General features: G+C 50.2%; 1 protein-coding gene across 1 annotated transcript in view; it reads left to right on the top strand.

The window, feature by feature from the left end:
* The window catches only part of Slit1 (slit guidance ligand 1), a 157,158-nt gene extending 130,963 nt beyond the window's left edge, over positions 1-26,195 (top strand). Inside the window, exons 26-37 of the mRNA XM_058581181.1 lie at positions 6,778-6,941; positions 8,805-8,929; positions 9,222-9,319; positions 12,237-12,376; positions 12,508-12,601; positions 14,903-15,040; positions 18,388-18,625; positions 20,207-20,337; positions 20,688-20,842; positions 21,853-22,141; positions 22,460-22,671; positions 23,394-26,195. Coding sequence (XP_058437164.1) covers positions 6,778-6,941; positions 8,805-8,929; positions 9,222-9,319; positions 12,237-12,376; positions 12,508-12,601; positions 14,903-15,040; positions 18,388-18,625; positions 20,207-20,337; positions 20,688-20,842; positions 21,853-22,141; positions 22,460-22,671; positions 23,394-23,632 — 2,023 coding nt within the window. The 3' untranslated portion in view covers positions 23,633-26,195. The remainder of the gene's footprint in view (positions 1-6,777; positions 6,942-8,804; positions 8,930-9,221; positions 9,320-12,236; positions 12,377-12,507; positions 12,602-14,902; positions 15,041-18,387; positions 18,626-20,206; positions 20,338-20,687; positions 20,843-21,852; positions 22,142-22,459; positions 22,672-23,393) is intronic.
* Positions 26,196-26,911: the final 716 nt, after the last annotated feature.

Raw genomic sequence — 26,911 nt, 5'->3', positions numbered from 1 at the left:
GAAAATCAATTTAAAGGAAGAAAGATATATTTTGGCTTATAGTTTCAGGTATTTCAGTCCATGGTCACTTGGCTTCCTCACTTTGGGTCTTTGGTGAGGCAGAACATCATGGCAGGGAGCACATGGTAGAGCACAGTTGCTCTTCTCATGTCAGCCAGGAAGCAAGGAGAAAGAGGAGGAATGGAGTGCTGGTACCCTCCTCAAAGTTGCACTCACAGTGGTCACTTCCTCCAACAAGGCCCCACCTCTTGAAGTTTTTACCACCTCCCAATAGCACCAGCAGCTGGGGACCAAACCTGTAATGCACCAGCCTTTGGGGAACATTCCAGATCCAAACTATAGCAGGAGTTTACCATTTGGAGAAGACTAGAAGGGCATCCAGGAAGAAGAATCAAGTGAAAAGGCTTCAGAAAGCAGATGGCATTTTCAGGGATGTTCCTGTCCAGCATAGAAGAAAGGGTTTGGGTTGGGGAAGAATGTAGGATGGGAAGAACTGAGTTTGGGAAGGGACATTGGAATTCTGTTGTGAAGGGCCTTTTGTACCATGCTAAGGAGTTTGGATTTCATCTTATAGATAGGATGGAATTGTGAGAGAATGAAGTCACTGGTGACATAGAGGCTGCAGGGGACCGGAAGAGGCAGGAGTGAGGTGGGTTAGAGATGCTGGCTGTGGACACAAGCCAGGAAGGGGCAGTGTTGTTTGTTGTTCCTGCTGATTTGAATTCACGAGGGCTTGTTTCCCATCTGTGATTGTTAATTTTTGAATGTGAGCTTATTTTGGGTTGACATTAATCTTTAGAAATTTCTCAGGACCTACATGGGAGACGCTGGTCTCCAGAGAGGACTTGTGCTTGTCTGTACTGGAGACGAGGAGCTGCTGCTGCTCTGGGACAGCTCAGCCTCCTTTGCATACTCATGAGCTGTGTGACGCGGCTTCTGCCACTGCTTCAGCCTCCCGCTTGCCAGGCCAGACCCTCAGGATCCAGTCCACCTCTCCCACCTTTGGCTTCCTTCTTAATGTAATTCTTCTGCTTGGTGTTTAAATCTGTAGTTGGTTACTTTTCCTCTTTCTTCATGAGAAGTGAATACCTCCCAAGTACTTTCTAATGTTGTCTCCAGCTCAAAATCTAGGGGCTTTGATTTCTAAATGGGAAATGAACAAACGACACATGTTCTGAACAAACAAAAAAAACCCTGAAGGTGGAAAAACTGAGTCTGAACCTTGTTCCTGCCTCCTGAAAGTGCTAACGTTCTAAGAAGCGCTCTCTTCCCCATGTGATGCTTGCCAGCCCTCTCCTCTGCACTGGTCGCAGAGGAGCGGGGTGTGGGGCAAGGGTGCAGTAAAGCACTGGTTCATCACATTCAAACCCCACGAACTAGAAATCTGGACTATGGAGTTGGGTCCTTCCAACAACTTGCAGTGGGATTTTTGACAGTTTGTTCTTTAGACCCCTCTCTCTCTCTCTCTCTCTCTCTCTCTCTCTCTCTCTCTCTCCCCTCCCCGCTTTGTCTCTCTTTGGTACCAGGGATTGAACTCAGGGGCACTTGACCACTGAGCCACATCCCCAGCCCTATTTTGTATTTTATTTAGAGACTGGGTCTCACTGAGTTGCTTATGCCTCACTGTTGCTGAGGCTGGTTTTGAACTCGCCATCTTCCTGCCTCAGCATTCCAGCATTCGGAGCCACTCTTCTTTCATCATTACAAACACTATTCCCAAGGCCCTTTGTGATTCAAACATACCATGAGTGCGAGTGCTCCTCGCTGTCCTGGGTTTCCGTCTCCTGCACATCTCATGGCTGCTGTCTACTTTTATCTTTACTTAGCAGTTAGCTCATTTTTCATCTGTTTTCTAACTATTCATCCACCTGTGTTAATCATCTTTCTGTGACCATCACAAAATAACTAAAATAATCATCTTTTTTTTTTTTTTGTCTTTTTTTTTTGGAACTGGGGGTCGAACCCAGGGCTTTGCGAATGCAAGGCAGACGCTTTGCCACTGAGCTACATCCCAGCCCCTAAAATAATCATCTTAAAGAGAGGGAAGGTTTATTTTGGTCCATGGTTTCAGAGGTTTCTATTCATGGTCAGTTGGCCATATTGCTTTTGTGCCTGTGGCAAGGCAGCACATGGTGGTGGGAGACTGTGGAAGAAGCTCACCTTATGGCATCTAGGAAGCAAAGAAAGAGGAAGTAGAGAGGTCAAGGTTCTAATATCCCCTGAGGGACATGCCCCCCATGACCTAACTTCCTTTATTAGGCCTCATCTCCTAAATGTACCACCACCTCCCAGTAGTGCCAAGGGCTGGGACCAGGCCTTCAGTACCTGGGCCCCTGGGCAATGCCAATTCTATGCTAAGTTTCCTTGTTGTCATTGTTCATTACTATAATCCTGCATTTTGCAGACTCTAATCTGTTATAGACAAGAAAGCTAGAATTCTAAATTCATTAAGAACTAGGTGTGAAAATCAATAAGGAATGACTAAGTAAGCTATGGCATGCCCATACAACAGAACAGCAACGAATTCATAATCATGATAATCGTCACACTAGTATTTATTATTTGATGTAATGAGGAATAAATGATTCAGTGTTCAAATATGTACACAGGAGTTGGAAGTATCCAGCCCTGCTGGGACTTAGTGGCTCCAGTCTTCAAGGGACTGCTTCTGTACTCTCCAGTCCAGAAAAAGGAGACTGTGCTACACACAAATAAATTGCCTAAGAGTAGGATGGGCAGAGAAGGTGTGGCTTGGGTGGAGGAGACTTTAGGAGCTTGCTAGCCCAGGCCAGGAGAAAGCCACTTCAGGCCAGGGACATTAATAGAGACTGGGTAGAATCTTGACATGAATAGCTTCTATTTCAGCTATGTCCAGGCTGTCCCAGAGATCAACAGCACAGGGTTATTTATACTTTTGCTGGGATGAGTACCTGAAGCCACAGTCCTTTTGGATTGACAAGTGTCCTGGCTGCTGGGCCCACAGCTCTGTCTCCATTAGGCCTGTGTCTCTCCACATCCCACTGAGTTCATAACAATTTTCTTTTATGATTTAACATGTATAAATTGTTCTTCACTGTAATTTTCATTGGGGAAAAAAAAACAGTTCCCAGCTGAAAGTGAATGACAAGTACCACTGGGGAGATGATAAGATGGTCCTTAGCTACAGAAATCCAGCTGTGGATAAATTAAAACTTGAATTGTTGAATCCAGGTGTGGATCAGAATCTGCTCAGTACAGAAACAAGAAAGACCATTTATGTATCAAGCCAGGATCAAAGCCTTTTTTTTTTTTAGTTGTAGATGGACACAATAACTTTATTTTGTTCATTTATTTTTTATGTGGTGCTGAGGATCCAACCCAGTACCTTGTACATGCAAGGCAAGCACTCTACCGCTGAGCCATAACCCCAGCCCAGGATCAATGCTTTTGAATAGGTTTTCTATGGCTCTCGTCCCATAATTTGTATTATTAAGAGTGGGGGAAGGACACTTATATTTGAGATCCAGCTTTGCTACTACTTAGGGGCAAACACCTGTACCCATCTGGGAATTTGTGAAGATCCTAGGAGACATCAAGGGGCCCCACATTCACAATGGCCTCAGACTCAATCTTCTTGACACTTTATCTAGTGAGCTACAGGACTGAAAGAAACAGCCATTCCTAATAAATTTTTAACTCCTGTCTCATTACAGGACTATGCTTCTTGTAATGCACTACCAATTCTGTATTTCTATCTTTTGAATTGAGTTATATTATACTTTTATTAATATAAAATTTTTCTAATGCATTTATTTAAAATATACCACAAGGCATGTATTCCTGTTATTTTTAGAAGCCATTTTTTAAAGAAATAATCTCCCTTTATTAAATAATATGATTATGTAAACTTCAACTTCTTTTCTCTCTCTCTTAGTATGTGAGGGAAACAGTATACCAATATTTTGTTCTGAGGATTTTTCTTATTGGTCCTTCTGAGTTATACATGATAGTAGAATCTCTTTTGATAAAATTATAAAAATTATAAAATTATATCTTATTCTAATTAGGTAAAAGCCTTTTTTTTTTAAACATGCTGTATAGCTTCAAAAATTCAGTGTCTAAGCTGGATGCAGTGGCGCACGCCTGTAATCCCAATAGCTCAGGAAGCTGAGGCAGGAGGATCGTGAGTTCAAAGCCAGTCTCGGTAACTTAGTGAGGCCTTAAGCAACTCAGTGAGACCCTGTCTCTAATAAAATATTTTTAAAAAGGGGGGCTGAGGATGTGATCAGTGGCTAAGCACCCCTGGATTCAATCCCTGGTACCAAAAAACAAAAACAAAACTCAGTGTCTGACCTCCCTCCACATCTGAGAGGCCCTGTTACTGCTCAGTGGAAAGAGGATGGTGTCTGTCCTGTCCCATTAGCCAGGATGGATGCTGTCAGCATATAAGGATAGAAAAAATTGAACATGTGTCTAGGTCGACCCTGCCTTTTTTCCAGGCTATGCGATTCCCTCAGCACCCATTTTAGGTTATATGTGCTTGTCTTTCCTTCCCTGCTCAGTCACAGGCTCTTTATTGAATCATAAAGTAAGCCCCAGAGATGTTGAATGAGCTGCTCAAGGTCACCCGGGCAGGGAGCAACTGCGGTGGGGCTGGAGTCCAGAGCTGGTTCAGCCTGTTTTATAAGATTGCACATCACCTGCTGTGCTATTTTGGGGAATTCCTGTTCAGAGCCGCTGTTATTTGTATCAGATTGTGCACATCTTAGGGGGGGTCCACTTCCTCTGTGTTGCCCAGAAACAGGTGGGAAACGGCAGTGCATCCATTGGGGACTTAATGAATTGCCCATTGTCATGGACATTATCCAACCTTATATTTTCAAAGTAACATGGGTGCTGCTGAACTTCAGGCACAAGGCCCTAATTTTAGTATTTGCTGAGTCAAAGAACTCGGGCCTCTTCTTTTCCCCACACCCATGTCTTGTCCATGTCTGTCTCTTGTGTGGCTTAGGGCAAAGATTCTGAGCTGGCTCACTGGATTGGTAGAAATGTTAGGAAGTGGCAGTGTACAGTGTGGGTGCCCATGCTAGGGTGTGCACAGGCCCGGCCTTAGCTGGGTGGCCAGAATAAGTGGATACAGCATGCCGGGGGCAGCTATTGACATCTGACATGGACTTCTGGAATTCGGCTTCCAAGCATCTGTTCTAGAGAAGTGCTCACACCTCACAGAGACAAATACAAGAGCGTTCACCGCTGTTGGAACTACCAGACGGTCCAGCAACAGGGAAACCACTCATTAGACCACGGGGTAGCCATTCTCTGGGATAGTAGGAAGCAGTTTGACAAAATGAGGTGGCTCCGCATACGCAGACCTGGAAGATTTCCAAGGCGTGCTGTTCAGCAACAGCTCAGAAGAGAGCGTGCGGGGAGGAACCACGTGCTTCAATGTGGGAAAGGACTGGGGGGCTGCATGCCCGCAAGTGGTGACTGTGAGTCCCTCTGTGGAGGGCAGTGACAGCAGGGGATGGGCTTTTCTGGGTAATGAGGATGTAACAGTTTATTTAATTGCTCACTTGCTGATGAGCAGTGGTTTCTGTCCATTTTCTGCTGCTTTAAAAGAATACCACCCACTGGGAAACTCCAAACAACAGAAGTTGATTTGGCTCATGGTTCTATAGGCTGGGAAGTCAGAGAGCGCGTGTGTCATGACGTGGTGGAAGCACAAGTGAGCGCCCGAGAAGCAGAGAGGAAATAAGCCCAAACTGATCCCTTCCATTGGGACCCCATGCCTGCCCCAGGAGAGTGAGCACAGAGCCTTCCTGTCTGCATCACCTCTTAAAGGGCCACAGTTGCACTGTCATTTCAATGACAATGCGGTCACACGGATGTCTTTGCGTGAGTGTGTGTGTGTGTGTGTGTGTGTGTGTGTGTCTGTGAAACTCCCAGAAACAGAATTGGGAGAAAAGCAACCACCTTGGTAATTTGAAATATCACAAATTTCTCCTCCTGGAAGCATACCATTTTGCACGCCCATCACTAACATAGGAATGTTTTTTTGACATAAATTGAGGTGAAATTTTACATAACATGAAATTTTACATAACATAAAATTAACCTTTTAAATGCGTATAGTTCAGTGGCACTTAATCCATTCACAGTGTTCTGTGGGGCAGAGACTTTTGTTTTGTCTACAGCATTTCAAAGGGGCTCAAGATGAGATGCATCCCTGTGTTTTTTTGTTTAACAAAAATTGAAAAGAAAAATAAAAGAGTATGGGCTTCCGAGGCAGAGAGCTCTGGGTCTGGATCCAGGGGCCACTCTTCACTAGTCATGTGACCCCAGGAAAATTACTAACTCCATGCAAGGCTCAGTTCCCACAGCTTGAAGAAAACTTGGGGTTAGTGAGAAGACTCTATGCTTTTTCTGTGTGAAAAGTAGCTGTCTCATCACAACAATGAATGTTGGTTGCTTTCTCTCCTGTGACCACGGGAGGTAAAGCATTCGTAGACTCTGGTCCCAGCAGCCCCTTTCTCTGTGAGATCTTGGGCTCGTTCCTCAACCTCTCAGAGCCCCAGTTTCTGCACAAGTCAAATGAGGATCATAGAGGGTGGTGAAGACTGAGATGATGCATACGAAGACTTTAAAATGGCACCAGCTATACACTCAATGCTTGTAAATTAGGGGCTGCTAAAATTTTTTTTTGCCAGCTCTTGGCACTGTGTTTGGGACCTTAGGGGCTCACTGGGTGAAAGACCCCCTGAAGCCGTAATGGCTCCTTCTCTCTGATCTTTCTCCCAGGGCCATTGGTGCCAACCCCCTGTACTGTGACTGCCACCTCCGTTGGCTGTCCAGCTGGGTGAAGACTGGCTACAAAGAACCAGGCATTGCCCGCTGCGCTGGGCCCTCAGACATGGAGGGCAAGCTGCTGCTCACCACGCCTGCCAAGAAGTTTGAATGCCAAGGTGAGTCCCGGAGCATGAGAGAAGGGTGGTGGGTGCCGTTACAACCCCACCTCCTGCTGCCAGGGACCCCAAGATTCGCCCAGTGTGGGGAGGCTTCCAGACACTCCTGTGTCCTTGTGGTGACCGCTGGGTGGGGTTCTGGTGACAGGAAAGAGGCACCTGCTGTTTGTTAGGATGGCTACCTTCCAGTCCTGACAGACAAGGAACAAGGCCACCAGGGCTTTAATCCTTTCGGTGTTTATGTAAGAAAGATAAAAATAGCAGCAGTGTTTCTGGAAGCGCCCAGCCTCAGCAGGGCCAGCGCTCGGCCTTCAGGGCTAGAAACTGCGCTTGCCAATTAGCTTAAACCTTGGTCCCGGTGGAGCTGAGGACCAGCTGCGGCTCTCTTGACATTTGCAGAAAACAGCCTGAGCGTGACTGGCGGCTCCTTCTGGCTTGGCTCTGGGGCCGCTCACCTCGCGCCCCTGTAAATACTTGCTCAGGGCTTGATTGACTGACTGGCCGATGGCGGAGCCCCCGAGGCCCTGCCCGGCATAGACAGGTGGCTGAGCCGCTGTTCCAGACCTAGCTTTGTGCGGAGGGGGGGCCAGTGGGGGAGGGCCCCAGGGATTTGGGGGCGCGGCCCTTGCTCTCAGAGGCCACGATCGGAAATGAAACTGACAGCCGTAGGTTAATGAGGAGGCCACGGACCACCCTGGGTGTAGGAGGCTGTTACAGCAGCAACAGTTCAGAGGGGCCGTCTCTGTGGCATGGCTCTTGGGAGCCAGCCAATTACACTACGTGTGCTCAGTATTTATTGAATGGGGTGGGGTTGGCACTGTTTTTAACTTTTTTTTTAGTTGTAGATGGACACAATCCCTTATTTTATTTATTTATTTTTATGTTGCACTGAGGATGGAACCCAGTGCCTCCCACGTGCTAGGCAAGTGCTCCACCACTGAGCCACAGCCACAGCCCTGTTTTTTAACTTTTTATTGAACTACCACCTGCATACAGAAAAGTACACTTGATCTGAAGAGCCCAGTGACTCTTCACTAACTTAACTGCCCAGGTAGCTGGCACCCAGGTCAGGGAACAAACCCCACCTGTGCTGTGGAAGTCCCCCTGGTGTCCCCTCAGCTTATGAAAAGGATTTTTCTGTTGGTGCTCCTGGCTCTTCAGCAGAACCAATACTCCACCCCTTCCAGAAGAAGCCTTATGGGCTAACCTGAGTTAACTGGCCTGTTTCTCCTGTTTATTCTATTGAGATCCTAATGCCCCTCATAGGTGACACCCAGTAGCACAGCCCCTGGCTTCTCCACCCACTTCTACAGCCAGTGAGACCTGAAGGGGCTAGAGAGGGGCCTGCTGTAGTCAGGGAGGTGACAGGAAGGGTCTTTCCTGCTTTAGGCTTGGAGAAGAACAACTTGAAGGCATATGGACCCTGATGTGGCCTCCCCACAGAGCCAAGCTCAGGCACCATGCTCGCTCTCTACTGAGGTGGCCACCTTTCATCAACCTGGTCAGGAGGCAGCAGGCATGAGGGTGTGAGGGGGCAGAGGGAATGTCAGCTGACTTCAGGAATAATGACCATGCCACTCACATACTGATGACCTGGCCCTAACTGTCATGTGTGTGGCTCATGTAGTCCTTCCAACCCAGTATTGACCCATGTTACAAAGGAGGGTCCACAGGCTGGACAAGTGGACGGTGCAGGGGGCAGGTATGAGCCTGAGAAAACACAGTGAGGGGCAAGAGTCTCCTTGGGGAGAAGACGTCCCACCATTCAACAAAGTTGGGCTTCTCAGGGCTTGGGGTTTCCGGGCCCAGACTTGTGCCGCTCCTTCCACTCTCTATGCTTATATCCTCCTAAATCCTCCACAGGTCCTCCTACTCTAGCTGTCCAAGCCAAGTGTGATCCCTGCTTGTCCATTCCATGCCAGAACCAGGGCACTTGCCACAATGATCCCCTGGAGGTGTACAGGTGTGCCTGCCCTAGTGGCTATAAGGTGAGTGGACGAAGCTGGGAGGGCGTACACTGTGGGGCACAGACAGGCAAGGTTGGGTCTGTCGTGTTTTCCAGGCTGTCCTCAGTACCCAGAGCAGTGCCTGGCTCAGAGCAGGCACTTGAGTGAGCCTGTCATCAGTGATCTAACGTATGGATGGATGGGTGGGTGGGTGAAAGAATGATAAGTAACTCCTGGGACAGGGGGGCTGAGCCACTGAGGGGCTAGCTGTCTCTACTCAACACACTAATCCCCAGGTCTCCCTGGAGTCCCTGTCACTGACCTTTCCCTCCAGGGCCGAGACTGTGAGGTATCCCTGGACAGCTGTTCCAGCAGCCCTTGTGGCAATGGAGGGACGTGCCATGCCCAGGAGGGCCAGGATGGTGGCTTCACGTGAGTGGCCTGGGGGCAGGAGCCTGGGTGGGGGGAATGTTTTGATGGGACCAGCAACTACACCTTGGTGTTATACTTCCCCCAAGGGGATGGCCCAGGCCTCCGTGTGTTCCAGGAGATGGGTGGGGGTAGAGGCTCAGGGGGAGCAGACAATGCTGTGAGACATAGCTGTGCCCAGGGGACAGCCAGAGTCACAAAGGAAGCGCTCATGGATGAGCTGGGGCTTGGGCCTGCTCTGCAGCTTCTTGCTCTAACAAGGTACTGGGCGCTGAAGGGTCTTTGCAGGATACTGGGACGCAGTGCCAGGAGCAGACTGGGAACAACTAAGATTCATTTATGTTCAACCACAAAACCTCTGCTCTGAGCCGGACAGTGTGCTGGCTGTGCAACTTGCCTGAAGTTGCCCCTCCTGTCCAGCTGCCACCCTGCACCCCCAGGAACAGCAGAGGCTGCCATTGGGTGGGTGAGGCCTGCCCAGAAGGGGTGCCAAGTCCCCATCATTCCCTCTGGGGTTCTCCCCAGATCTCATGACTCACATTGACCACCGCAGAGAGGGGACAGCCCTCTGGACCCACCATGAGCACTCATTTCCCTGTAGAGTGCAGAGTCCAACCTCAAGTTCTCTCTGAGGTCCTGCGGCTGCTGACGTCACCATCTAAGCCCCTCCCATCGATCTGTTCCGCCTCCTGCCCCCACCGACCCCCTCACCCTCCCAGGGTACAGAGTGTTTGGTTGCTGGAAAATAAATTGGCCGCTCAATAAATTGGCTCTTGAGAAAATGATGTTGAATCTACCGGCAGAAATGGCCAAACCTGCCTCTGCAAACCCAAATTACCAGACGTAAAACACGAAAGTCTAAGAGGCCTCTCCCGGCGTCGCCTTGGAAACGCGTCCTCCTCCTGCTCTCAGCCTGGGCCGCAGCCCCAGCAGCGTTCCCCTCCCGGCTCCGCTCCTCCGCGGGGACTGAGGCCCCTCGCGCTCAGCAGCCCTGCAGCCTGGGACGCCCGGGTGGGCCCTCCAGGTAGAAGGGGGTGCCTCCTTAAGTCACCCCTCCACCGGAGGCTTCTCCGGCCCCTGCCCACTCCCACTGCCCTATCCTTGGCTCCCGCCAGAGGGGCTTTTTGCAATGCCAAGTGACCCTGTTATCCCAGCTTAACATGCCCACCCACCCCCACCCACACGCCATTAAAATTAAACCCCAGAACATGCCCTGCAGCTGGGGTCTTCAGAGGGCTTTACCCGACCCCCACCCCCACCCCCAAATATAAACCCGTACCACCGTCCTTAGATTGACAGCTAAAATTTTTCATCAAAATAAAATTTAATTTTTCTTTGCAATGTAGATAAGGTCTTAGATAGTGTAATGTTATTAATATTTAAAGATGAAACGATCACTTAGTCACTCTTTCCTTATCCTCCAGTGGCAATGGGAAGAGCATTGCAATCTGACACCATTTTTAAATGCCCTGAATGCAGGGAAATGCTCCCCCCACCCCTTCCTTCTCCTGGAGCTAGTGTTCCCATCATGCTCCCCCCTCCCATTCTCTGTAGAGTGTATTAGGATTTGAAGCCCCACAGTCTTCTCTTCGGGAGCACCTGCTGGCTTCTCTGCCACCAACAAGGAGTCTAAGTGTTAACATGTAAAGTCTTCTTTTTGGTATTTCTCGTCAACATAAGTCTGATTAGCTTCTTTTGAGTTTTCATGACAATTGCCAATAACATACAATCATTCAAAACAAGAAAACCACATGATGAAATTTGGTAGTTATTATGCATGAAGGTAAATCTTACTAGACTGTGTCCCTTAATGAAACTTAAGGGTATGGACAGGGTACTTTTCTGGAGTTCTTTTCTTCTCTGAATGGGTTCACGTGTCCAGGGGTGATGGGACAGAGCAGGAGAAGGCTCAACAGCCCTGGTTGTTGGCTTTGTTTTTATAGATGTAAATGCTGGGAAAGTTTGTTCACATAAATACACCAACAGGATTAGGAGGAGTTTTATTATAGCCATGTCACTCAGTTCTTTGAAACTCTTCCCAGTTGATGTACCCAAACCCCCAGAGTGATCTATCACCAAAGGTATTTTTCATGCTCTGTCAGCTGAGAGTTCCGTGAGGCCTCCCATCACTTGCAACATGCGGAACCGGAAACCTCTTGACTTACAAAACCATTTGTTCTGCTTTCTACGCATCAGAGTCCCCAGTTGTTGTTTTACTTGGTGCCTCACACCTTGCACTTGGGAGTCCTGGACAGAGCAGCTTAGGGAGGAGCCTGTGTGGACATTTGAAGAGGGGGATGTCAATTTCTCAGACCTCTCTCTGACCCTCACACCACTTGGAAAACCTCAGGTGCCTCAGGGGAAGTTATCACCCTGGTTTGAGGGTCACTGATCTCCAGGACCCTCCACAACCCAGCTCCTGCCCCCCTCAGCCCCATTCTCCCTGAAGCCTGCGCTCCACATGCTGCCCCTGAACTGCGTAGATGAGCAGGGCCCTTCCTGGAGGATGTGCGTGGAAGTCAGGCTTTTGGACATTCCTCTGTCCCTGCTGCCTTCCCTCCCCTTCCTGCTCCTTCTGTCTGGGTCCTTGAATAGGTCAATTTGTCCCCTCCTCCAGGAAACCTGCCCTGGGCGACCCCACCAAGGAGGAGTTAGTTGTCCTCTGCCCCTGTCTGCCCACACCCTGGTTTCAGGCACGTCTATCACCCCACACTCCCCACCTCTGCTCTAGTCACCGGTCTTTTTCACTAGACTGTGATTGAGTCCCTTGAGGGCAGTGTCGGTCTTGTTCACCTGTAACTTACCTTAACAGCCCCTGCCAAGGGCCTGGCCCAGAGTAGAAACCCTGATTCTGTGGAATGATGATCGAGTGGGGACACAGGTTTCCATCTGTGCCTCTCCCTCTTACCATCCCCCACAGGTGCTCCTGTCCCATCGGCTTTGAAGGACCAACCTGTGAGGTGAACACGGATGACTGTGTGGAGCATGCCTGTGCCAATGGAGGCATCTGTGTGGATGGTGTGGGCAACTACACCTGCCGGTGCCCCCTGCAGTACACGGGTAAGCATGGTGGGGCCAGAGCACACGCCGGAGCCCTGTGCTGTGGGTGGCAGGTCTGGGGCCTTCTCAGTGTCTGAGGAGGTTCTGCTGGGCCTGGCTTCTCTCCTGCCTCTTGCTCCTTATTCCCCCAGGAAGGGCCTGTGAGCAGCTGGTGGACTTCTGCTCCCCGGATCTGAACCCATGTCAGCACGAGGCCCAGTGTGTGGGCACCCCAGATGGGCCCAGGTCAGTGGCACCCATTGCCAGGGATTTCAGTCTGGGCTCTGCCTTCTCCCCATCCCTCCTGTTCTCACCTGTCAGAGGGTTTGTTCTCAGCGATGCAGGGTGCAGAGGGTGGGTATGGGTACCACTCTGGCCAGAGAGACCTATCTGCATCATCACCCCGAATGAATCAGTTGGCTGCACTGTTTCAGATCTTCAGCTGTGTGGCAGCAGCTTCCTCCTGGGGTGGTTGCAATGATTAGGTGAGAAAGTATATGACAAGCACTTTCTTCTGTGTCCAGCATCCAAGTTCTCCACCCAGAGTCAATTGTTCCAGATCCACAGCTGTTTATCCCAATTACAAAATCCACGAAACTCTAAAGACCAAAAACTTCTTCCGAAGGCACAGTAGGCCCTCACCCGAACATATTTGTTAAGAAGGGCTGAGCTGGGCTGATATGAGGCCATTTCCACTTGTTGCTCATCTCATGGAGTGTGGATATGTACAGATTTTACTACCAAAATGTAAACTTTTCGGCTTATAGGGCTACCTCCGACCACCTCAGCAGGTTATATCATCCACTGTTTTATGGACTATTTTACCAATGCCAAGAAGTTCTGAATTCCAGAGCCCGTTCAGCCCCGTTCAGCTGTCCTATATTATTGTCATCGCTGGGTGGAATCCCCTAGGAAGCCTGCCATCTAGCAAGAGCTGCCTGATATCCATGGGCAGAAAGTTAGTGTCAGAAGATGACTGAGGCCTGGATACACCATCAGTGGGCTGCATCAAACCTCCATACAAATGATGGACAGATGCTACACTCCTGCAGTGGCAGGGCAGACCAGGGACACACTGGGTGGCAGGTATCCTCCTCAGAGATGCTGTGTCTCAGAGGGTGGAATGGAGCAGGATTTCAAACAGGCAATTAACCCGCTTTGGAACAGCTGGCATCATCCTTCATGCCACAGAGAACGAGTACTGTGCTTTGCCCTGGGCCCAGGCTGCAGCACAGGGTTATACAGTGCACATCTCTCAACTTCCTATCCTGGTGTGGTGGCAAGATGGAACTGACACTCAGCACTGTGCCTAGAAACCAGACAGTATTCAATACACAGTCACTGGGTGGGTGGATAGGTGGATGGATGGATGGATGGATGGATGGATGGATGGATGGAGTGGGTGGTGGTTCAGCTACTGTAACAGTTTTTCAAAATGCAACTCAAGACCCAATTTAAGTAGATAGTGATCAATTGGGTAAGTCGTTAACATTAAAAAAACAAAACGTCAGAGAGCAATGTACCATTTTATAAGGTAAGAATAAATATTGTTGCACCAAATTGATGTGTGTGTGTGTGTGTGTGTGTAGGCAGCGGGCTGAAAGATATTTCTTAGATCCTGAAAAACACTGAGTTCAGGAATGAGTAAAATAATCCAGGCAAGGGAACTGATCTGCTCATTGTGTGGTTGAACAGTGGAGTTCGGAGTTCAGAAGGGATTCAGAGAAGAGATTGCTCAGTGAGGGGTGGTGTTCACTAGAGGTGAGGTATTGGCTTGGCTGCACCATGCAGAGGGTGCTCCAGAATCAACAGTTGTATCTGGCAGGTGTGGGCTTGGTGGGGGGAGCGGATAGGCTGCTGGACAGGGAATGTCTTGCAAGGCCATTACTGGAAAGGGGAGAGAGAGTGTGCCCTTTATTTGATAGGCAAATGGTTGGCCAAGACAGATTTGGGGGGAGACAGTGATGTGGTGAGAGCTGGGAGGCTAGAGGGAGGCTGGCCTGGGGCCAAGGTTCCTATTGAGAGGCACATGCCCTGCTAAAGGATGGGCCCAACAGAGTTGGAGAGTCTGGGTAAGAGGGTGGCTGAGCCATGTGATGCAAGACCATGATGTGCCCGGGGTTGTGCAAGAGCACGGAGGGAGTAGCTGAGCAGCAGGGCAGGTTAGAAGAGGGTTGGCCTTGCATGTGGAGGCAGGTTCTCTGGGACAAAAGTCTCATTTCCTCCTGCTGCTGGGCCTCCACTGTTGGAGGCCGTGACCAAGTCAAGATGGCACCTGGCAGTTTGCCAGGAGGAGTGGCTGGTGAGGTCGCAGCCTCCAACACTCCACCCTCTCAATCCAGGTCCCCCCAACCCCACATAAACTCTCTTCTCACGCTGGAAAACACTCTCAGGATGGGCTGGGTCCCCTTTATATCCAGGACTCTTTTTGGCCTCCTGGTGGTCTCCACAGGGACTTGAGGTCCTCTGTCACATGAACACGCAGTATGGGCCCTGGCCACCTGGGCTCTGGGCTGTGTGGCTGACACCCCCACCCCCCACCCCCAGGTGTGAGTGTGCACCAGGTTACGCGGGTGACAACTGCAGTGAGAATCAGGACGACTGCAGGGATCATCGCTGCCAGAATGGGGCTCAGTGCGTGGACGAGGTCAACAGCTATGCCTGCCTCTGTGCCGAGGGCTACAGGTGAGCCCCCGGGATGCACCTGAGCCGCTGCTCTAGCTGTCCGTCTGGGCTGGCTGGGTCAGAGTGTGGTAGACGAATCCTGGATTTTTAACCATGGTTCTGCCAATCCTAGCTGTGCAACCTGGGAAAGTCATGTATGGCTCAGAACCTAGGCAGAGGGTCCCTAACCTGTTAGTGGGGGATGGGAGGCAGGTACAGATTACTGGGAAGTGTTCATGACTTACTCTTCGGGCTGAACTGTGGAAGTCATGTCCTGCCGTAAAGGTCATCTACCTTCTCCTGGGGGCTCCCCTGGGAAGCTGGAGGGGCTGCCTTCTGGCCACCCACCTCCCACGCTCTGCTTGTGTCTTCTTTTATACCCTCATGGTGCTGGTGATGGAATCCAGGGCCTCACTGATGCTAAACATGCCTCCACCACTGAGATACACCCCAGCTCCTTGTGTTGTTTTTTAAAAATACCTTTATCAACATATAATTCATATACCATAAGATTTGAAGTGTAAAATTCAATGGTCTTTCATATATCCTCAGAATTGTGCATCTATCACAATAATCGATTTAGAACATTTTCCTTATTCCAGAAGGAAACTCCATACCCATCATCTGTCACTTCCGGCCCACCCTCCAGCATTTTCTAATCTACTAATAAGTGTGTTTGTGAACATATTCTGGACATTCAATTTAATGGAATCATACAATGCATTGTCTGTTGTGTCTATTTCTTTCACTTAGCATGACATTTTCAAAGTTTGTTCATGTTGCGGTATGTATCAACACTTCAGTCCTGAGTGTAGTCCATTGTATGGATATACCACAATTTGATATCCACTCATCTGTTTACAGACATTTAGGTTGTTTCTACTCTTTGACTATTATGAATACTGATGCTATGAAGAGGGTTTTGTGTGGACATACATTTTCAATTGTCCTGGGTATATCCCTAGAAGGGGACTTGCTGCATCACATGGTCAGTGCCAAACTGTTTTCCAATGGCACCATCATTATATATTCCCCCCTGCAGTGTATGAGGGTTCCAATTCCTCTACACCCTCTACAACTGCTGTCTTTGGTTTCTAGCCTTCCTAGTGAGTGTGAAGTGATATCTCATTGTGGTTTTGATTTCCATGTTGTTAAAGGCTAATGAAGTTGAGCATCTTTGCATGTGCTTATTGGCATTTTTGATATCTTCTCTGGAGAAATGTCCAGTCAAGTCCTTTGCCTGTTTTTTCAATTGAGATTTTATCATTGAGTGTAAAGGCTCTTTATATATTGTAGGCAAGGCCCTTATCAGATAAATGATTTGCAAATATTTTCTTCCATTCTGTGGGTTGTCATATTTTTTAAATATTTTTTTAGTTATACATGGATGCAGTATCTTTATTTTTTTAATTTACTTTTGTGTTGTGCTGAGGATCAAACCCAGTGCCTCACATGTGGGAGGCAAGTGCTCTACTGCTGAGCCACACACCCACCAGTCTTTTGATAATATCCTTTGATGCACAGGTTTTAAATGTTGATGATTTCTAATTTATGAATTTTTTACTTTTTTTGCTTGTATGTTTGGTGTTATATCTGCTGCCTAATTCAAGATCATGAAGATTTATATCTATGTGGTCTTCTAAGAGTTTTATAGTTTTAGCTCTTAAGTTTAAAAGGTCATTGACCCATTTTTGATATTTTTATATATGGTGTAAAGAAGGTGTCCAACTTCATTCTTTTGTATGTGGATATCCACTTTATTTGTTGAAAAGACTATTTTCCCCTCCCATTTGTCGTGTTTGTGTGTGTATGTGTGTGTGTGTGTGTGTGTGTGTGTTTTAAACCAGTTGTCTATAAGTGTGAGGCTATTTCTAGACTCCCAATTTTTATTCCATTGACCTGTATGGTTTTCTTATGCCAGCCTCACATTGTTTTGATTACTGTAGTTTTGTAATACATTTTGAAATTGGGAAGCATAAGTCCTCCTATTTCATTATTTCTGGAGATTGTCTTGACTATTTTAGGTAGGTTCCTTGAATTTCCATAAAAATAGGATCCATCTGTCAATTTCTGCAAAGAAGTCAATCAGGAATTTGATAGGGATCATATTGGTCAATTTCAGGAACAATGCTAGTAAGTCTTCTGATGTCTTTCTATCTATTTAGACCTTCTTTAATTTCTTTCAATAATTGTTTTGTAATTATCAAAGAAAGTTTTGCACTTATTCTTAAAACTTGTTCCCGAGTATTTTATTCTGTTCAATGGTATGGTAAGTGGAATTGATTGTTTAATTTCATTTTTCCTTTGATTTTTGTGCGTCAACTGTATCCTGCAATCTTGCTGAATTCTTTAATTAGTTCTGAGTGCATTTTAGTGGGTTCTTTAGGATTTTCTTACATAGGATCATGTCATGTGAAAGTAGAGATAGTTTTCTTTTTTTCCAAAATCTGGATGCATTTTATTTCATTTTCTTGTCTAACTGATCTGGATAGAATCCCTAGTACAATATAGCGTAGAAGCTGTGAGAGCAGATGTCCTTGTCTTGGGGGATAATCCTTCAGTCTTTCATTATTAAATGTTATATGATTTTTGTGGGTGCCCTTCATTAAATTAACTTCCTAATTTGTTGAGTTAAAACAACCTTGGATTCCTGGGGTATATCCCAAATGATCATGGTATATAATGCTTTTTATGCTGGTTTTGATGTTTGTGTGTGTATGAGTGTGTGTATGAGTGTGTGTGTGTGTGTGTGTGTGTGTTCCAGGGTTGGGTAAGCCAGAGCCTTACACATGCTAGGCAAGTGCTCCATCATTCAACTATCTACCAGTCCTTAATATTTTGTTAAGGATTTTTGTGCCCATATTTATAAGAGATATCAGTCTGTGATTTTTGTTGTGAGGTCTTTGGCTTTGGTATCAGAGTTAGTTTTTTTTTTTTCTTTTCTTTATTTTTCTGAAGAGTCTGTGAAGAATTTATATTAATTCTTCTTTAAATATTTTGTGGGATTCACCAATGAAACCACCTAGGCCTGGGAAGTTCTGTGATTATTCAGTTTCTTTACTCCCATGTTACTGACACCAGCAGTGAGTGCTTCTCAATCATTATTATACACATGAACCACCTGAAACCTTTTTACAAGCAGATTCAGTAGGCTTTCCCCTTCTGACAGGTAACGTCCGTGCTGCTGAACCAGGGGCCAGCCAACCACACTTGTGCTCAGTACCCTTCCACAGGGGGGAAAAATGTGTTCACTAAGAACATCTTCTGTCACTTTAAGGCTCTGTTTCCCCAGGATGTTTAGTGAATTCCTCTCCAGGACTCTTCTTCCTTTGGCTGGGCCTTCTCTGACCTGTGTCCTTTCCCCTCAGCGGACAGCTCTGTGAGATCCCCCCACACCCACCTGCCCCCAGGAACCCCTGTGAGGGGACTGAGTGCCAGAATGGGGCCAACTGTGTGGACCAGGGCAGCCGGCCTGTGTGCCAGTGCCTCCCAGGCTTCGGTGGCCCTGAGTGTGAGAAGTTGCTCAGTGTCAACTTTGTGGATCGGGACACTTATCTGCAGTTCACTGACCTGCAGAACTGGCCACGGGCTAATATCACACTACAGGTGGGTACCCAGGGCGCCTGTTCCCAAGAGGGAGTCAGGGAACAGGGGACCATGGCCTCAGGTCAGAGCATCAGACCGTACCTCTGCCTAGGGGACCTAGAAGGGACATGTGTCAGTCAAAACTCCTCCTGGCTATTGGGGACTCAGCTTGAGCCGGTTTGGATAGTTGGGAAGGTAACTAAGCCACACATCAGGCAAGGTGGAGGCAGTCCGCGGGGAGGCTGGATTCAGAAAACCAAGCTCGTCAGGATCCTTCCCCACCGTCTTCTATCTCAACTACTCCTTGGCTTCTGCCTCCTGTGCTGCACACAGGCTGGTTTTATGTGGCCAGAGCTCTGGGCTTGGGTCTCTGACCAAAGGTCCCTGAGTTGCCCTTTTTATATCTTCTATTTTGTCTTAGAACGTGATCATGTTACAGATAAAAAGAAAGCAAGTTCCACTTCAACAACACAGAAATGTGCACATTTTGTATATCCATATTCTGCTAAATATTTCTTGGGAGAGTGGATTGTATTGCATATTACCCCAAAGAAAAGTTAGACTCCTCCTTAGTCATCTCTCTCCCCAAAATCCCATTCCTGATGGCAAATGCCACGTCTTTCTTCTCTCTTTCTTTTGTCCCCTTCTTTTTCTCAGAACCTTTCAGCCTCCCACACATGCTCATTCGGCTCTCCTCCCCACGTCACTTCTCCAAAATCCTGTCCACTCACATTATCCTCACAGCAGGACAAGAGCCAGCCTTAGCTGCTTAACAAAATGAAACTCACCCAAACCCTCATCCTTGGTCTAGTCCTCATAGCCCCAGAAAGTCCCATTACCAGACCCAAAGGGGCTCTTCCCTGCCAGCTCTAAACAGACAACAATCAGCAGTCTCAGGGGAGTTCTCTGATTGGCCCGGTCTCAGTCACATGCCCATCCCTGTACCAACCGCTGGATCCGAGGAGATGGGGTAGTATGATGGGTCCTGCCTGAACCGTGTGCCCACCTCCAGGGATCAGGGGCTCAGGGTCTTTATCAGAAGATAGTAGGGGAGAGACTCAAGGCAGAAGGAACAGATCATGGCCCCCAGAGCAACTGAGGGGACCTCCCTTCCAAACAAAAATCCTGCTCTTGCTTGTCTGTCACAACAGCTCCAGTGACAGACACTATCTCCTGAGAGGCTCTTTCCAGATTTGGACAATTCTGGCTGAGACAGCCCTCCTGCCCTTGTCCCCTCTCTAGTCCTCACCCTGTGTGGCTAGCTCCCACAAAGGCCCTCCCTTCACCTGGGAAGTGGGGGTCCCAGTCTGCCTCTCCCTCTCTGGGGCAGACTCCCCAAGATTCCTCTGTTCCTCTGGTACATCTTTTCTAGGTCTCAGCTGGCTTGTCTGTCCTTCTGCCTGGACCTGACCAGACTGGCAGTAGTTGGTATTTGAATCCTAGACTGCCAGCCTCTGTCAGTGCCTCCTAGAGAAGTGGCCCCTGGGGAGGTTGGCCAGGCAGGGAAGGATGCCTCTGCACACAGCCTGGCTTGTCCAGTTTCTGTGCCACCCACTGCTACTGTGAGGGGTGGGGTGGGAGAGAAAGTGCTTTGCCCATTAGGTCTCCACTGCAGAGGACAACGGGATTCTGCTGTACAATGGAGACAACGACCACATCGCAGTTGAGCTGTACCAGGGCCACGTGCGTGTCAGCTATGACCCAGGCAGCTACCCCAGTTCTGCTATCTACAGGTAGGGCTTCCTCGTGCTCCCCACCTACCCTCAGGGGCAGGGCGACTGCCAGGGAAGTATAGTTGTTGGGACCACTAGAAACTTGGGCCGCCCATCAGGTCCAACCCCAGCTTAGCGTGAGGCTCTCTAAGGTCTAAGGGGTGGCCTCTCCTTCCCCATCCCAACCCTAACCTCAGAGGAGGTTCTCCAATAGTGGGGGCCTCTGCCCCTAACTTCTCAGTTTCTCCCTAGGGCCCCAGAAAGGGGCCTGACAGATTTAGTCACTTTGGAAGTAGCTACTGGGCCAATGGCCAGAGGTGCTCCAAAATGACACCTACTCCTTTGGGTGGGGGCACCCCATCTCCTTCCAGTGCCGAGACGATCAATGACGGGCAGTTCCACACTGTTGAGCTGGTCACCTTTGACCAGATGGTGAATCTCTCCATCGATGGTGGCAGTCCCATGACCATGGACAACTTTGGCAAACACTACACGCTCAACAGCGAGGCCCCTCTTTACGTGGGAGGTGAGGAACTGGTGCTGGGGACGCTGCAGCTGTCTTTCTCCAGGATTCTCCATTGGACCATGATGTCAGTATCCCAAGGTGGGGGCCTCTGGCTCTCTGGCCTGAGTGGCCCAGGAGACCTGATACCCAGGGCACTGCACTGTGAGGGGAAATGCCAAGAGGTGGGTGTTGTCCTAGTGAAAGGCCAAGTTGCTGGTGGATTGTCCTCCCCTGCCTGGAGCCCAGGCTGCTCTTTGCCCAGTTCTGCTGACCAAGAAGGATGGGGGACAGGCCTAGGAGAGGGCCTGGGGCTTTCCCGGCTGTCTCCCTCACCGTGTTCACCTTTCTTCTCATCTTTGGGCCAGAAGGGGCTCCATTCCCAATCTTAGGCCCTCGGAGGTCAGAGCTACTGCTAGAGGCAGTCCACGCATCAGCTGTAAACACCCACTGGCCGTACAGGTGTTGCAGGCCAGGTGATCCCGTCCACCACCCACAGACATTTCTGGTTTGGTTGGAGCCAGGCTCTGGGTACAGTGGGAGAGGGCTGCTGATTCCTGGCCCCCTGGTTCTGGTGCCACCTCTGTCTCTGCTCTTCGAGCAACTTCAGGCAAGTCGCTGGTCATCTGTCAGGTAGATTTTGGAACCCCGATCTCAGAGGGTAGCTGGGAAGCAATGACCATCAGAACCAAGGGGGCCAGTGCTCAGGCCAAGTCCTTGGCTTTTATTGGGGTCTCGAGTGATAAAAGCTAGTGCTCTAGAGGGGAGAAAGGAGCCCTGGGTAGGGCAGCCTGGAACCTCACTTGCCAACTGCCATGCCGGGCTGAAAACCCAGCTGTCATCCCAGGGAAAGCAGCTTTTCCGTGGCTTCTGGGAAATGAATCTGGCCCTCCAGGTGGCAAAGCCTTAGGGTCACAGGGCCAGAAGGACAGAGACTGAGGGTAACAGGGGACACTAGAGCTGCCTAGCAGATCTCAGAGTTGGGTGCTACGCCCGGCCTGATTCAGCCTGGCTTTGCTCCCTGCCCACCCCAGGGATGCCCGTGGACGTGAACTCAGCTGCCTTCCGCCTGTGGCAGATCCTCAATGGCACCAGCTTCCACGGTTGTATCCGAAACCTGTACATCAACAATGAGCTGCAGGACTTCACCAAGACGCAGATGAAACCAGGCGTGGTGCCGGGCTGCGAACCCTGCCGCAAGCTCTACTGCCTGCGTGGCATCTGCCAGCCTAGTGCCAGCCCGGGGCCTGTGTGCCACTGTGAGGCTGGCTGGGGGGGCCTGCACTGCGACCAGCCAGCTGACGGCCCCTGCCATGGGCACAAGTGAGTATGGGGTGGGCTGAGGGAGGCCTTGCCCCTGCCCTTTCCCACATTCTACTTGTCCATGTGAGGGCCACCTCTCAAACTGTAGTTTGAAACCCCTAAATTGGAGCACGGAACCTAACACAGCTCCCCCACCCACCTCCATACTGGTTTTCCATGTTTATTAACAGGAAAAGGCTCATAAGGACAAACAGAATTGTTTTTTTTTCCCCTTGGTTTAAATCTTGTGACAAAATAACAGTCCTGTGAAGTCAAGGCTGGGAGGGGTGGGCCTTGGGTTGGCTGGTCCTCACGGTGACTTTTCTCTGTCTCCTCCAGGTGTGTCCATGGGGAATGTGTGCCCCTTGATGCCCTTTCCTACAGCTGCCAGTGCCAGGATGGGTACTCAGGGGCTCTGTGCAACCAGGTCGGGGCGGCTGCAGAGCCCTGTGGGGGCCTGCAGTGCCTGCATGGCCACTGCCAGGCCTCGGCCACCAAGGGGGCACACTGTGTTTGTGACCCTGGCTTTGTGGGCAAGCTGTGTGAGCAAGGTCAGGGGCCCCCCTCCTGATGTGCCCTCTGCAGGGTCTCTCCCCACAAAATGCATAGCAACTTGGTGTTTCCTTCCTCCCAACCTCAGCTACCCTCCCCACTCCTCTCCACTTGAGGCTACTCCTGGCCTTTTGGTGTCCCCCACCCTCTGTGCACTGAGCTCCACTCCCCACCTCCCCTGGGTCCAGCCCACCCCTCAGCTGCCCTTTTTGGCTGAGGTCTCTGGTTACAGAAGAGATCACCGAGGTAACAGCTCCTAGCCAGATCACCACATCTTGGTCCCATCCACTCTGGACCTGGGAGTGGCCGAAGTCTGAGGGTTTGGGACCCCTTCTCAAGCCCTCCCCAGACAGCTTGACCAGGATGCTGAGTCGGAATCTAGACTGCTGAGGCTGGGCAGGGGAAGCAGGGGAAACCCAGACCTGGGGCCCCTTTGGGCCATCACCTCCCCAGCAGGGATTTCTTTTATAATGTCATCATCCCCTCCAGGCTTCTGTAAAGGGAGGCATCTTACTCCGGCAGCTAGGAATTTCCTCCTTCCCCCTGGCCACACTGTGGGCCCCAGGAGGAAGCTATGCGAAGGTGCATGCTCAGAAGGTGGGAGGACGCTGGGGACAGAGGGGCGTGAGAGCATGCTGCCCGCTTCCTCCTCCTTCTCCTGGGGCAGCAGCTGGACCCTGAGTGTACCCTGAGGCTTTCTCTTGGTGTCTGTCCCATCCAGAGTCCGAATGCCGGGGGGACCCTGTGCGGGACTTTCACCGGGTCCAGAGGGGCTATGCCATCTGCCAGACCACGCGCCCACTGTCGTGGGTGGAGTGCCGGGGCACGTGCCCGGGCCAGGGCTGCTGCCGGGGCCTGCGGCTGAAGCGGAGGAAGCTCACCTTCGAGTGCAGCGATGGGACCTCTTTTGCTGAGGAGGTGGAGAAGCCCACCAAGTGCGGCTGTGCCCTCTGCGCGTAGTGGGCGCGGGCCGGCGGCGGGCGGCAGCTGGGCTGGGGGTGCGGGCCATCACCAGGACGGCGCCAGGCCCTGGGCAGCGCGGGTGGCCTCGACAGCCTTTCTAGCTTTGGCCGGGCGGAGGGGCGAGGCCAAGCTGCCGCCCTCTCCGGAAGTGCCTTGCACAAATAGGCGCTTAATAAATATTTGTTGAATGAATGTGTGCGTGAGGTCAGGCCACGAAGGCAGAGTGGTGGCACCCCTCCATGCCTGCTACCTGGTCTGAAGAAGGGGGCTGATCCTTTCTCAAGCTGGCCTTCCCCCTGGGGCCTCTGCGAGTAACGGCCTCACTCCTGCTGCCACAGCATCTTGCTGGCAGCAGGTCGCGGGCAGAGCGGAAGGGCCTCCTCTTGCCACAGGAAAGGGGCTGCCCCACCCGGTTGGCACTGCTTGGGAAGGATGCTGGGGCGGAGTTGGTTCTTAAGACCAGGCCTTGAATCCTGATGTGTAGGATGACCACTGTAGCTTCTATGAGGGGGTTCCCGGGGAAGGCAGACCCCACCAAAGAGGGCAGGAAGGTCTGGCTCCAGTTGAGTAAACATCACCTGCCTCCATCACTAGCCCAGCAAGGGACACTGCACCTGGGCTCCCCAGCCACCCACCCATTACAAGCTGTTGGTGAACTACTGGCAATGGGTCAGGTGTGAGGGTTTGGTGACCAGGCAGGGGTCTCCTTTGTGAAGTTCAGCTCAGGTCTCCTGGCACTGAAGGTCAGTAGGGAGCACTGGGGTCACAAAGGTCGTCATCATGGCCTTTGTCAGCTGTCATGCTGGGCAGACTTCTCTCCATCTGGACCTCAGGGTCCTCAGCTATAAAATGGGGAGGAACAAAAGGAACTGGGAAAGATTCTCCTGCTGTGGTCTCAGAAGGAAACCTGAGGAGTTAGAAGTCCCATTCTCATAAATCACAGCCACAAGTATTTATGTGCCTAACCTGGGACGGGATACTGTGGGCATCCAGCCCTAATGGGCGGGCATGAACCAATCCCTGTGCACTGCAGGAGTGACCAGGATGCCTGGGAAGAGTAGAGCCCAGTGGGGCTCTGGCCATTGACCCTTGTTGGGACTGCAGCTGCCCACCCTAGTGTTCGAGCTACTGGGTGTGGGATTCTCTGACACAGCTTATCTGGCATGCTGAATCAAGTAGGTGATTTCTGAATCTGAGAGTTAGCAAAGGGAGGAAAAGTTACTCTTCTTTCCAGATGTCTCCCGAAGAGCATGTAGCCCTGAGTATGCAAGGGGAAGCCCTTAGCGCTGACTGCAGAGATCATCAGCCTCTTGCAGCCACAGAAGCCTGGCACATTCCACCACACCTGCACTCATGCCTGCAAGTATGAGCTGGGACCCTGGGGTGGGAAAGAGGGCCCTGCTCTGCTCAAATGGGTAAGTGTCCTCAAGGCAGGATCTGACCCTCACCAGGGGGCCGGGCTCTTATTGTCTTGAGGCTCTGAGCAACACTAGCCTGCATAGGGCTGAAACACGCAAGAGCAGCCAGCTTGCCCCTTCCCTGAAAAAAAAGATGTTGGACTCACTAGCCCTGAGGAAGTTCACCTCCCTGGTGGTCCCCACAGAGCTGGAGAAGCCAGTTCCCAAGCTGAGGAACACTGACTGGCAGGAGGCCTCGTCACTCTGCACAAAGGGGCACCTACAGAAAGGTGATGCCACCCCTTCCCCAGGGCCATGGGTACAGCAGGTGAGAGGCCAGTGTGATGGTTCCCAGGCAGTACTGCATAAGCCTAAAGTTACCCACATCGGCCCTGCCATGCTAGTCCTTGGCTGAGTCTGAGGACTAGAATCTACTACAAGCCGAGGGCAGCAAGGGGCCAGGAGAGCCACGTGCCCCAAGATCAACTTATCCTCCAACTGCAAGCCACTAGGGACCCTGGTCATCATCTCCAGTGCCTGTTCACACTGGTGAAGTCCTGGAAGAAGGCTACTGGGAGACCACCTGCTGAGAAATCGCCTCTGCATCTTGTCCCCCTTTGGCAAATGTCTTCAGTTCCTTTGTGGTTGCCACTGGCTGCTTCCATTATGTGCACTGAAGACACCCAGCAGGGCAAAGCCTGAGAAGCTGTTCTCTGCAGCAACACTGGTGACAGCCATGGGTCTCTGGGACTGTTAGGAAATGGAAAAGGCCGACTTTCTCCTCTTTGCCTGCTGTTAGCCTAACCACGAAAGTATCTCTTTATACAGAATACTTACAGATTCTAATATATATTTGTATTTCATTTTGTTATAGTATTTTTATATGTTAAAGTCAACTCCAATGTCTTGTTTTGATTTGCAGATGCTATGTGGTCGTGACCTTTGGTGTGGGGTTTCTGTAGTCTTATTTGGATCGACTCTAAGAGACTGGTTTAGACAGCCCATGAGGGTGCCGCACCTGCCCTTCCCCTGAAGTACTGTTTTAGAATGCCAATATTGTCTTGTCTTTCATGTGAACATGACATTATTCACTTACATTCTGTTTGGTTGGTCTCTTTCTCCACCAAGGTGAGCCTATTCCTGTCTGCATTCACCCTCCCAGGGCTTAAGAGCCTGAGGGCTGATGCCATGCCCAACAGTATCCCCACATGCAGGATGTCTGCCCTGGAGCCCTGTTCCTGAAGTGGCAAAGGATGTCTGTCCATCCGGAAGGAAGAAGGGTTTGGGGGCCAGCAGTTAGAACTGGCTGGGGATATGAGCCAGAGAGGGTATAGCACACATGGTCTGGGGAAGCTGCACATCCTCACCTCTCACCAAATGCTTGCCTTTACTCTTAAGGTGTTTGTCTACAGAGCCACACCTACACTCAACCTGTCTCTGAGGGCTTCGAAGCATCAGGGCAACAGATTAGACAGCAGTGTGTCTTCTCAGATGTCCTGTAAGATTAACTGCCTGTCTCTACGCAGTGGTTCATAGGGATCAGTGGAGAAAGGAGGCAAACATACTTCTGTGGGGATTCTGTCACCTTCTCACACCAGAAAACTGCACTTGGGAGTCTGGGTGAGGCTGGGCCCTGGCAGACAAGCTTTATAAGGTTCCTGATGACACAGCACCTGGCTGGCCTTCTTCCCAATGACAGGACCACAGACTTATTTCCCACTGAAAATATAGGCAATGGTCACACAAGCAACACCTTACCAGCACAAGGGCCACCTTCAAAGTGCCCAGTGATGGTAACTTCAGTGTCTTGACAATTGGTAACTGAAAATTTTAGGAGGAAAGAAAATGGGATCAACTAGGGTAGTAGGCTCAAGTGTCT

This window comes from Marmota monax, unplaced genomic scaffold, assembly GCF_021218885.2.
Source record: "Marmota monax isolate L192 unplaced genomic scaffold, Marmota_monax_Labrador192_F-V1.1 WCK01_AAM20220418_F8-fsc00004, whole genome shotgun sequence".
Lineage (NCBI taxonomy): Eukaryota > Metazoa > Chordata > Mammalia > Rodentia > Sciuridae > Marmota > Marmota monax.
Note: the sequence above shows the minus strand (reverse complement) of the source record. Positions and strands in the feature narration are given on the sequence as shown.